Below are 12289 nucleotides of genomic sequence, written 5' to 3'. Positions count from 1 at the left end.
AGTTTTGCCCTTCCTGACGCAACTCTAGTTTTACCTGGAGAAACACACACAGCTGCTGGTGTTCCAAAGAGGTCTCCCATCCAAGTACTAACCAGATCCTGCTCTGCTTAGCTTCTGAGATCTGACGGGATCAGGCTGACACAGAGAAGACCACAGCATCTGTTACATCATTATGCAAATAATATGCATATTAGACAATTACATCATTTAGCGACTTTTAGGACAGCCAATAGCTACTTTTCTTACTGAGGAGTTGGCAACACTGGCTGTGTGCTTCGCATCATTGTCCTGCTGAAAGATGAACCATCGTTACATTCTGAGGTCAAGAGCACTCTAGAACAGGTTTTCATCCAGGATGTCTCTAGATTGCTGCATTCATCTTTCCCTTTCCTGACAAGTCTCCCAATTCCTGCCACTGAAAAACATTCCCACAGCATGACGTATGTTTTTATTTATTTTTTGTTCTCTGATATGCACCGTCGAAGTGTGGGACCTTATATGTATACAGGTGTGTCTTTCCAAATCATGTCCAATCAACTGAATTTACCCCAGGTGAATTCCAATTAAGCTGTAGCAGCATCTCAAGGATGATCAACGGAAACCAGATGCACCTGAGCACAATTTTTTTTTTAGCTTTGTGGCAAAAACTGTAAACATTTATGTACGTGTGATTTCTTAGCTGTTTTTAATAAATTTGCAAAAATCTAAAAAAAAACAAAAAAAAAACCTTCCACGTTGTCATTATGGGGTATTGTGTGTAGAACATTCATTTTGGAATAAGACTAACAAAAAATCTGAAGAAAGTGAAGCGTATTGGATGTTGCCATTTCAATTATGTTCCTGAATTGTCTTGCTTACAATGAACAATGTTAGTAAAATCAAAAGCAAGCGCATGGTGGAGAAGTAGAATATACAGTGTTTCTACAGTGACAGTTGTAAATTTTACATTTTTAAACTTGCTGTATAGCCACCTTTTCCCTGACAAATAGTTGTACTTTTGACATATGTGCCTTTTATCCTGTGGAAGTGTGCTACAGGTTGAAGATTAACCAACTTTATTTTCAATAAACTAATGCCAGTGCACAGATTGCCATTTCTTATTTATACAAAATTACAATATTCCCCGTTAGGATCGTAGTAAAGCCAACAAAACTATCTTCATATGTACAATACTGAAGGCTGTTTCACACTGAACAGGAATTTACATGCAGATACCTTAAAATATTAATTCAATGGACATTTACACTCAAGTATTAAGTTGGCAGTTGCATGATTACCAGTATTCACACTTTGTAAATTATGCCATGCTAAAGAAATGTTCTTAAATTATAGCATCAATCTCACTGTCCAGGAGCTCATTGTGCACTTGTTTTCATTTGCATGACTGAAGGCCAAATATTGTCAGTATGTCGCTTCACCGTCCATGTTGTCATCACTGTCTGCAGCAAAGTCTTCACCGTTGTCAAAATATGTTTCAATGTAATCATTTTCCTGGAGAAAGACAAAAGAAATATGGTTAAATACAAGTATTTTGTTATTTCCAGGCATTTGCGAGTTTGTCTTTCTGATTTGACAGCAGACCTCTTCGATTTCTTCTTCTTCATACTCTTCCTCTTCAATTTGTTCCTCTTCATCCTCATTCTTTTTCTTTTCCTTCTCATCATCTGAGTTTTCAGGGCTCATGCCATCCTTCTTTTCCAGTTCCTTCAAAATTGACAAGATCAAACCAGCTGTGTTTCACATTGCAATTACTCATACTGCAACATCCAGGGACCTGCCAACTATTAGTGTATGCAATTCAAACTCAGGCTATGGCTGTGCTAGTTAAGAGGCTGCATCCTTTGAAGTCTGCATTCATGGACAACATGCATCATAGTGGCGTGACTATGCTGTCTCGTTTTGAAGGCTCCTTGGAATTCAGCCTTCTTTTCCCTGAAAACTAAGGATACAACAGGTAGTGCAGCAGATAACAGAATATTTACCATGGAATCGTTCAAATGGTGAAACAAGCACCAAATTCGTCACAAATACTCCTTAAACATTAGTCTTTTGAAAAAAAATCTGCTTGCCACTTGAATTTTCAAAAGGCAGCCAGGTAGGGGTCAAAAATTGAAAATGCTCTCATCATATTGAAACCTATACCACGTTATTTGTCTGATCATAACGATTCCAAAAAGGTATAGTTTGGGCTATCTACGAATGAATGTTATGGAGTTATGGGGTAAAAACAGCAAGAATGGTGACAAAGGTCAGTTTCAGTTTGTGCAGGGGTCAAAAGTTAAAGTTACTCCAGTTTTGGTAAAAAGTGGTGCAAATTATTGGTTGCGCTAATAGGATTATTAAATGGAATAGTTCTGACTGTGTTGAATGCTTGGTCTCCACAGTAAAGGTCAAACAATGTTGATGTCCATTGGATTCTATGACATGTGACATATGTTACCCCATGATAACTATGGATGGCACATGGTGCAAACTATTCCTTTTTGAAACCCTATTAACTCAACTAATAATTTGCACCACCTTTTAGCAAACTTGGAGAAACTTTAACTTTTGACTCCTGTACAAACTGAAACTCACCTTTGTCACCATTCTTGCTGTTTTTACTCCATAACTCCAGAACATTCGTAGATAGCCCAAACTATACCATTTTGTAATCGTTATGATCAGACAAATAACGTGGTATAGGTTTCAATATGAGAGCATTTTCAGTTTTTGACCCCTGTGTAAATCCTCAACAGACCCCGACCTGACTGCCTTTTGAAAATTCAAGAGGCAAGCGGGTTTTTTTCAGAAGACTAATGTTTAAGGAGTATTTGTGCCAAATTTGGTGCTTGTTTCACCATTTGAACGATTGCTTCAATTACCTGCTGCACTAAGGTGTGATTTTTTTTTAAAGACAAAATTGTTGATAAATAAAAAAAATAAGATTAAAATCAGCTCCATGTGTACACCTGTAAATACAGTAGTGTTCAGAATAATAGTAGTGCTATGTGACTAAAAAGACTAATCCAGGTTTTGAGTATATTTCTTATTGTTACATGGAAACAGGGTACCAGTAGATTCTCACAAATCCAACAAGACCAAGCATTCATGATATGCACACTCTTAAGGCTATGAAATTGGGCTATTACAACCCCTGGCAAAAATTATGGAATCACCGGCCTCGGAGGATGTTCTTTCAGTTGTTTAATTTTGTAGAAAAAAAGCAGATCACAGACATGACACAAAACTAAAGTCATTTCAAATGGTAACTTTCTGGCTTTAAGAAACACTATAAGAAATCAGGAAAAATAATTGTGGCAGTCAGTAATGGTTACTTTTTTAGACCAAGCAGAGGGAAAAAAATATGGACTCATTCAATTTTGAGGAATAAATTATGGAATCACCCTGTACATTTTCATCCCCAAAACTAACACCTGCATCAAATCAGATCTGCTCATTAGTCTGCATCTAAAAAGGAGTGATCACACCTTGGAGAGCTGTTGCACCAAGTGGACTGACATGAATCATGGCTCAAACATGAGAGATGTCAATTGAAACAAAGGAGAGGATTATCAAACTCTTAAAAGAGGGTAAATCATCATGCAATGTTGCAAAAGATGTTGGTTGTTCACAGTCAGCTGTGTCTAAACTCTGGATCAAATACAAACAACATGGGAAGGTTGTTAAAGGCAAACATACTGGTAGACCAAGGAAGACATCAAAGCGTCAAGACAGAAAACTTAAAGCAACATGTCTCAAAAATCTAAAATGCACAACAAAACAAATGACGAACGAATGGGAGGAAAGTGGAGTCAACATCTGTGACCGAACTGTAAGAAACCGCCTAAAGGAAATGGGATTTACATACAGAAAAGCTAAACGAAAGCCATCATTAACACCTAAACAGAAAAAAACAAGGTTACAACGGGCTAAGGAAAAGCAATCGTGGACTGTGGATGACTGGATGAAAGTCATATTCAGTGATGAATCTCGAATCTGCATTGGGCAAGGTGATGATGCTGGAGCTTTTGTTTGGTGCCATTCCAATGAGATTTATAAAGATGACTGCCTGAAGAGAACATGTAAATTTCCACAGTCATTGATGATATGGGGCTGCATGTCAGGTAAAGGCACTGGGGAGATGGCTGTCATTACATCATTAATAAATGCACAAGTTTACGTTGATATTTTGGACACTTATCGCATCAATTGAAAGGATGTTTGGGGATGATGATATCATTTTTCAAGATGATAATGCATCTTGCCATAGAGCAAAAACTGTGAAAACATTCCTTGCAAAAAGACACACAGGGTCAATGTCATGGCCTGCAAATAGTCCGGCTCTTAATCCAATTTCAAAATCTTTGGTGGAAGTTGAAGAAAATGGTCCATGACAAGGCTCCAACCTGCAAAGCTGATCTGGCAACAGTAATCAGAGAAAGTTGGAGCCAGATTGATGAAGAGTACTGTTTGTCACTCATTAAGTCCACGCCGCAGAGACTGCAAGCTGTTATAAAAGCCAGAGGTGGTACAACAAAATACTAGTGATGTGTTGGAGCGTTCTTTTGTTTTTCATGATTCCATAATTTTTTCCTCAGAACTGAGTGATTCCATATTTTTTTCCCTCTGCTTGGTCTAAAAAAGTAACTGTTACTGACTGCCACAATTTTTTTTTCCTGATTTCTTATAGTGTTTCTTAAAGCCAGAAAGTTGCCATTTGAAATGACTTTAGTTTTGTGTCATGTCTGTGATCTGCTTTTTTCTAGAAAATTAAACAACTGAATGAACATCCTCCGAGGCCGGTGATTCCATAATTTCTGCCAGGGGTTGTAGTAAAGAAAAGTAGAAAAGGGGGTGTTCACAATAATAGTGTGGCATTCAGTCAGTGAGTCCGTCAATTTTGTGGAACAAACAGGTGTGAATCAGGTGTCCCCTATTTAAGAATGAAGCCAGCACCTGTTGAACATGCTTTTCTCTTTGAAAGCCTGAGGAAAATGGGACGTTCAAGACATTGCTCAGAAGAACAGCGTAGTTTGATTAAAAAGTTGATTGGAGAGGGGAAAACTTATACGCAGGTGCAAAAAATTATAGGCTGTTAATCTACAATGATCTCCAATGCTTTAAAATGGACAAAAAAAACCAGAGACGCGTGGAAGAAAATGGAAAACAACCGTCAAAATGGATAGAAGAATAACCAGAATGGCAAAGGCCCCTCCATTGATCAGCTCCAGGATGATCAAAGACAGACTGGCGTTACCTGTAAGTGCTGTGACAGTTAGAAGACGCCTGTGTGAAGCTAATTTATTTGCAAGAATCCCCTGCAAAGTCCCTCTGTTAAATAAAAGACATGTGCAGAAGAGGTTACAATTTGCCAAAGAACACATCACCTGGCCTAAAGAGAAATGGAGGAATATTTTGTGGACTGATGAGAGTAAAACTGTTCTTTTTGGGTCCAAGGGCCGCAGACAGTTTGTGAGACGACCCCCAAACTCTGAATTCAAGCCACAGTTCACAGTGAAGACAGTGAAGCATGGTGGTGCAAGCATCATGATATGGGCATGTTTCTCCTACTAGGGTGTTGGGCCTATACATCACATACCAGGTATCATGGATCAGTTTGGATATGTCAAAATACTTGAAGAGGTCATGCTGCCTTGTGCTGAAGAGGACATGCCCTTGAAATGGGTGTTTCAACAAGACAATGACCCCAAGCACACTAGTAAACGAGCAAAATCTTGGTTCCAAACCAACAAAATTAATGCCTCGCAGATGTGAAGAAATCATGAGAAACTGTGGTTATACAACTAAATACTAGCTTAGTGATTCACAGGATTGCTAAAAAAGCAGTTTGGACATAATAGTTTTGAGTTTGCAGCATCAACAGCAGATGCTACTATTATTGTGAACACCCCCTTTTCTTTTCTTTTTTTTACTAAAAGCCCAATTTCATAGCCTTAAGAGTGCATATCATGAATGCTTGATCTTGTTGGATTTGTGAGAATCTACTGAATCTACTGGTACCTTGTTTCCATGTAACAATAAGAAATATACTCAAAAATTGATTAATCTTTTTAGTCACATAGCACTACTATTATTCTGAACACTACTGTAAGTAATGTTAATAAATATTTAAAAATGATAAACTATGGGTTGTGCCCATTATGCTAGCTTTTTGCATGCAGCTGTCATGGTTGCTAAGTAACAAAGGCTAGATCTGATGGGATCTGCTAATGATGCAATCACACAGTCCTCTGTGGGCTAGACAGTCTTATTTCAGAATGGTTGGTTCAACCTCCTCTGTATCGGAAGGCTAGATCTGACTTCAAAAGATGCAGCCCCTGAAACGAGAGTTTGCCATGCAAACTATGCTTTATTCAGAAATGGTAATATCCTTATAGCATTCTGAGGAATATTAGCAGGATAAATCAAACATTATAGTTTTTACTAGCATTATTAACATGATAGGAAGTCATTTCAAAGTATATCATGTCCAAAATAGTTTTATCTCATGTGAAACCTTGGTAAACACTCCCAACTGATTTACCATGTCGCATAAATCTTTAATTGCTATGCTACCCAAATTTCTAACGTCTACATACATTACAAAAATGAAATCCACATCTTATTAAAATTGTTATCCCTTCATGCAGTGTTTTCTCATAATTGTGAAATTTTAAGTTAGTATTTTTGTAAAAAGTATCGCAATTATATGCATTTTGCAGATCCTTTTATCCAACATGACAGGAATCATATTCTCACAGATGCCAGCAGCACCTACACAAGATGCTAACTGCGGTGGAAATTTGGGGTTTGTATCTTGCTTAAGGACACTTCAACACACAAACAAGATAGGAATCGGTAATGTATCCTTTAATCCACAACCCAATCTACCAACAATGATCACCTGTAGAAATCAGAATACATCATAATTCCAAAATAGCACTTCATATGAGAGCCTAAGGCTTAGGACCTACAACATAATAGCTTTAACTGGATTTACAACATATAAAGTTGCAATTATGACATGCCAAATGTAAGATAATGGGCATCTCAACAATTACAAGATGGTCAGGTCTGGCAGTGGGCTGACGCTGCACCTCATCACATCCATCACACTACGGAACTGCACCAACCCTTACCAATAGTACTGATAAGTATATAAAAGTAAACTGGAAGTATACCTGAAACATGCTTCCATGTACTACTTTTTGGTAAGTGAAGTCCTAGACAGCAACCACCCAATCTGTAGTTACCCAGAGCCCAAGATGGCGCCTTTGAATGTCTCGTTTTCTCAACAACCCAGAAATACTGTTTACTGCTAGACAATGCAGCAAGTTAAATAAACAAAAAATATTCACATTTAAGAAGCTGAAATCAAATGATTATTTCAATAGTCGAATAATAATTGATTAATCGTTGCTGCTCTAAAACAATATTCTGCACTTTTTATTTCAAAAGTTGGCTTAACAAGCTGAGAACCAATTTATTACTAGTTATTTTTAACCAGTTTTTTTTTTTTTTAGTTACTTAACCACTGCCCTTTAGTATATTTTTTAAAAACTTTGGACATGTTGATATATGATTGCTACTTGTTAAGTGTTTTACTTTTTTGTTACCCTGTATATTCAATTTATTTATAATATATTTAAAACACCCATTTGTGTCGTTTTATATTTACATTCTTTATGCGAATAAAAATCAATTAATCAATCAGCAAGTTTTATTAACTGTTCCACTTTGGACCGTCAGTCCACAGGACATCCACACACATAGACACGCCCCTCCCCTCTGTGACGGTGAACTCTGACCTTTCCTGAGGTGACCGTTGGTTTCGGTTCTTTTTTTCGTGCTCGTGGCGGGAACGTTCGTGACGTGGATTTGGTTGGCCGGCCGCTCCTGGGGAGGGTCATGACTGTTCCCGTTTTTTTTCCATTTGTGGATAACGGCTCTGACTGTGGATCGGTGCAGTCCCAGAGCCTTAGAAACGGTTCTGTAACCTTTCCCCGACTGATAGACTTCTACGATTTTCTCTCTCAGCCCGTGCGGCATCTCCTTTGATCTCGGCATGCTGCGCCGCACGGACACGCCCTCTTTTCTGTCCGACAACAATAATCAAGCTGAAACTCTTCTCTCGAGTTAATAGAAGTTGGACAAAAGCGGAGTTTTGTGCATTACTGCCACCTATTGAATTGGAGTGTAGAGTGGAAGCTTGGCAGGAAAAAACAAACAAAAAAAAGAAAACCCAAACATTCTCTCCGAGTCATGTTTTTTTCTTTTTAGTAAATTCATTACACACCTGTATAGTCCAATGGAGTCATCTTTAAGATGATTTTATCCATTAGTTGTGTCTTTGTTTTCCTTTTGTAACCAGTATGCCTTTCTCCACAGTTCTCTTTAAACCTAAAAACAACTAATCAATAAACTGCCAAACTTACATTAAACTCTTGAATATAAGAATTTGATAATTTTCCTACAACTTGAACATCAGGTTTGTACCAGATTTTTTTTTTTAAAGACTGGAAATAACCATCATGTGTAGCCCTAGCACAATGCAGAGTTAATAACATTAACAGATTGTAGGTGACTGCAGTGAGATCATAATCCTTAATGTGACCGAGGTTGTATGAGCTAATCTACGGTAAATAATGGTATCCTTCACCCAGTTTCTCTCTGAATTTCTTGCAGAAGAAATATGTTTTTAAAATCTTAAACAAACACCTGCATGTCTCCTACTCATCTCAATAACTTTGCCTTATTTTAGGTACACATTTAAATGTGATTTCTAACTCAGCCACATGGGGTGTGCAGCCAGTACGTTCTGAGTGCCGGTCCCAAGCCCGGATAAATGAGGAGGGTTGCGTCAGGAAGGGCATCCAGCATAAAACAAGCCAACCCAACTATGCAGACTCAGAATCGAATTCCCATACCGGATCGGTCGCGGCCCGGGTTAACAACGTCCGCCACCGGTGCTATTGCCCAACAGGGTGCCGATGGAAATTGGGCTACTGCTGGGCGAAGAGGACGAAGAAGAGGAGGAAAACGCTGCCACGAACAGCGGGAGAAGAAGAAAACTAGAAGGGTGGAAATGAGAGTGGGGACTCTGAATGTTGGTAGTATGACTGGTAAAGGGAGAGAGCTGGCTGATAGGATGGAGAGGAGAAAGGTAGACATATTGTGTGTGCAAGAGACCAAGTGGAAGGGAAGTAAGAGCAGGAGCATCGGCAGTGGGTACAAGTTGTTGTACCATGGTGAGGACAGGAAGAGAAATGGTGTTGGGGTCATTTTAAAGGAAGAATATGTTAAAAGTGTGTTGGAGGTTAAGCAAGTGTCTGACAGGGTGATGAGTGTGAAGTTGGAAATTGAAGGGATGATGATGAATATCATCAGTGCATATGCCCCACAGGTAGGTTGTGAGATGAAGGAGAAAGAAGATTTCTGGAGTGTGTTAGATGAGGTGGTGGAGAGTGTGCCCAAGCATGAAAGAGTGGTGATAGGAGCAGACTTCAATGGGCATGTTGGTGAAGGGAACAGAGGTGATGAGGAAGTAATGGGTAGATATGGTATCAAGGATAGGAATGGGGAAGGACAGATGGTAGTTGATTTTGCAAAAAGGATGGAAATGGCTGTGGTGAATACCTACTTTAAGAAAAGGGAGGAGCACAGGGTAACATATAAGAGTGGAGGAAGGTGCACACAGGTGGACTACATTCTTTATTGGAGATGCAAGCTAAAAGAAATCACAGACTGTAAGGTGGTAGCAGGAGAGAGTGTCACTAGACAGCATAGGATGGTTGTTTGTAGGATGACTTTAGAGGTAAAGAAGAAGAAGAGAGTGAGAGCTCAACAAAGGATCAGATGGTGGAAGCTGAAGGAGGAAGACTGTTGTGTGAAATTTAGCGAGCAGGTGAGAGAAGCACTAGTTGGAGGGGAAGCAATTTTGGACAACTGGAAAAGTACTCCAGATGTGGTGAGGGAGACAGCTAGGGCAGTACTGGGTATGACATCTGGACAGTGGAAGGAAGACAAGGAGACTTGGTGGTGGAATGAAGAGGTCCAGGAAAGCATAAGGAGAAAGAGGTTGGCGATAAAGTTTTGGGATAGTCGGAGAGATGAAGAAAGTAGACAGGAGTACAAGGAGATGCGGCGTAAGGTGAGAAGAGAAGTGGCAAAAGCAAAGGAAAAGGCATATTGCGAGCTGTACAAGAAGTTGAATAGTAAGGAAGGAGAAAAGGACTTGTACCGATTGGCCAGACAAAGGGACAGAGCTGGAAAGGATGTGAAGCAAGTTAGGGTGGTAAAAGATGCACATGGTAATGTGCTGACAAGTGAGGAGTGTGTGCTGAGAAGGTGGAGGGAATATTTTGAAGAGTTAATGAATAAAGAAAATGAGCGAGAGAAAAGGCTGGATGATGTGGTGAGAGTAAATCAGGAAGTAAAAGAGATTAGCAAGGAAGAAGTGAGGGCTGCTATGAAGAGGATGAAGAGTGGAAAGGCAGTTGGTCCAGATGACATTCCAATGGAGGCATGGAAATGTCTAGAAGAGATGGCAGTAGAGTTTCTAACCAGATTGTTTAATAAAATCTTGGAAAGTGAGAGGATGCCTGAGGAGTGGAGACGAAGTGTGCTGGTTCCTATTTTCAAGAACAAGGGTGATGTGCAGAGCTGCAGTAACTACAGAGGCACAAAGCTGATCAGCCACAGCATGAAGTTATGGGAAAGAGTAGTAGAAGCTAGGTTTAGAAAACAGGTGAAGATCTGTGAGCAGCAATATGGTTTCATGCCGAGAAAGAGCACTACAGATGCAATGTTTGCTCTGAGAATACTGTTGGAAAAGTACAGAGGAGGACAGAAAGAGTTACATTGTGTGTTTGTGGACTTAGAAAAAGCTTATGATAGGGTGCCAAGAGAAGAGTTGTGGCATTGTATGAGGAAGTCTGGAGTGGCAGAGAAGTATGTTAGGGTAGTGCAGGACATGTACAAGAATAGTGTGACAGCGGTGAGATGCGCAGTCGGAATGACAGACTCATTCAAGGTGGAGGTGGGGTTACACCAAGGATTAGCTCTGAGTCCTTTCTTGTTTGCAGTGGTGATGGACAGGTTGACAGATGAGATCAGACAGGAGTCCCCATGGACTATGATGTTTGCAGATGACATTGTGATCTGTAGTGAGAGTAGAGAGCAAGTTGAGTCTAGTCTGGAGAAGTGGAGATATGCTTTGGAGAGAAGGGGAATGAAAGTCAGTAGAAGCAAGACTGAGTACATGTGTGTGAATGAGAGGGAGCCCAGTGGAATAGTGCAGTTACAAGGAGTAGAAGTGGTGAAAGTAGATGAGTTTAAACATTTGGGGCCAACTGTTCAAAGTAATGGAGAGTGTGGTAGAGAGGTGAAGAAGAGAGTGCAGGCAGGGTGGAGTGGGTGGAGAAAGGTGGCAGGAGTGATTTGTGACCGAAGAATATCAGCAAGAGTGAAGGGGAAAGTTTACAAAACAGTAGTGAGACCAGCTATGTTGTATGGTTTAGAGACAGTGGTACTAACAAAAAGACAGGAGGCAGAGCTGGAGGTGGCAGAGCTGAAGATGTTGAGATTCTCTTTGGGAGTGACGAGAATGGACAAGATTAGGAATGAACATATCAGAGGGACAGCTCAGGTGGGACGGTTTGGAGACAAAGTCAGAGAGGCGAGATTGAGATGGTTTGGACATGTGCAGAGGAGGGACCCAGGGTATATAGGGAGAAGGATGCTGAGGATGGAGCCACCAGGCAGGAGGAGAAGAGGGAGACCAAAGAGGAGGTTCATGGATGTGCTGAGAGAGGACATGCAGGTGGTTGGTGTGACAGAGGAAGATACAGGGGACAGGGTGAGATGGAAACGATTGATCTGCTGTGGCGACCCCTAACGGGAACAGCCGAAAGACAAAGAAGAAGATTTAAATGTGATTTCTAATTCAAAAGCCTGTTATCTGAGTGACTGTTTTGCCAATATGTCGACATCATCATCAGATGGTGACATTCATGGACTTGGTTCAATGACAAGAAGGGACGTTCAACTCCAACCGTGTGAGACTGACTGACTGACCAGGTGTACAGTGGTTTTAGTCTGCAGAGAGAAAAAATGTCACAAATGCAGGAAAAAGCCTGGGATCATGATGGTAAAAAAACTACTAAACATTTCTGCTTTGTCAGACAAGAGACTGACCCCCCCACCCCCCCAAAAAAAACATCACTAGATGGTTTTCCTTTACAGATTTGTAGAAACGTTCGGCAGTATATTTTTGGAACAGCGATAAGAAGAAAAAAAAAGAGTTCTG

The 12289-nt window shown here is 40.1% G+C and overlaps 1 protein-coding gene across 1 annotated transcript in view; it reads right to left on the bottom strand.

The window, feature by feature from the left end:
* Window positions 1-1038: 1038 nt before the first annotated feature.
* polr3g (polymerase (RNA) III (DNA directed) polypeptide G) overlaps window positions 1039-12289 on the bottom strand; it is a 35117-nt gene continuing 23866 nt past the window's right edge. The window contains exons 6-7 of the mRNA XM_034169556.1: window positions 1582-1704; window positions 1039-1491 (exon numbers count right to left, since the gene is read on the bottom strand). Of these exons, the coding sequence (XP_034025447.1) occupies window positions 1402-1491; window positions 1582-1704 (213 nt within the window). The 3' untranslated portion in view covers window positions 1039-1401. The remainder of the gene's footprint in view (window positions 1492-1581; window positions 1705-12289) is intronic.

The sequence above is a fragment of the Thalassophryne amazonica genome, chromosome 5 (genome assembly GCF_902500255.1).
Source record: "Thalassophryne amazonica chromosome 5, fThaAma1.1, whole genome shotgun sequence".
Taxonomy (NCBI): Eukaryota; Metazoa; Chordata; class Actinopteri; order Batrachoidiformes; family Batrachoididae; genus Thalassophryne; species Thalassophryne amazonica.
The sequence above is the reverse complement of the archived record's forward strand: the minus strand, read 5'-3'. Positions and strand labels throughout refer to the sequence as shown.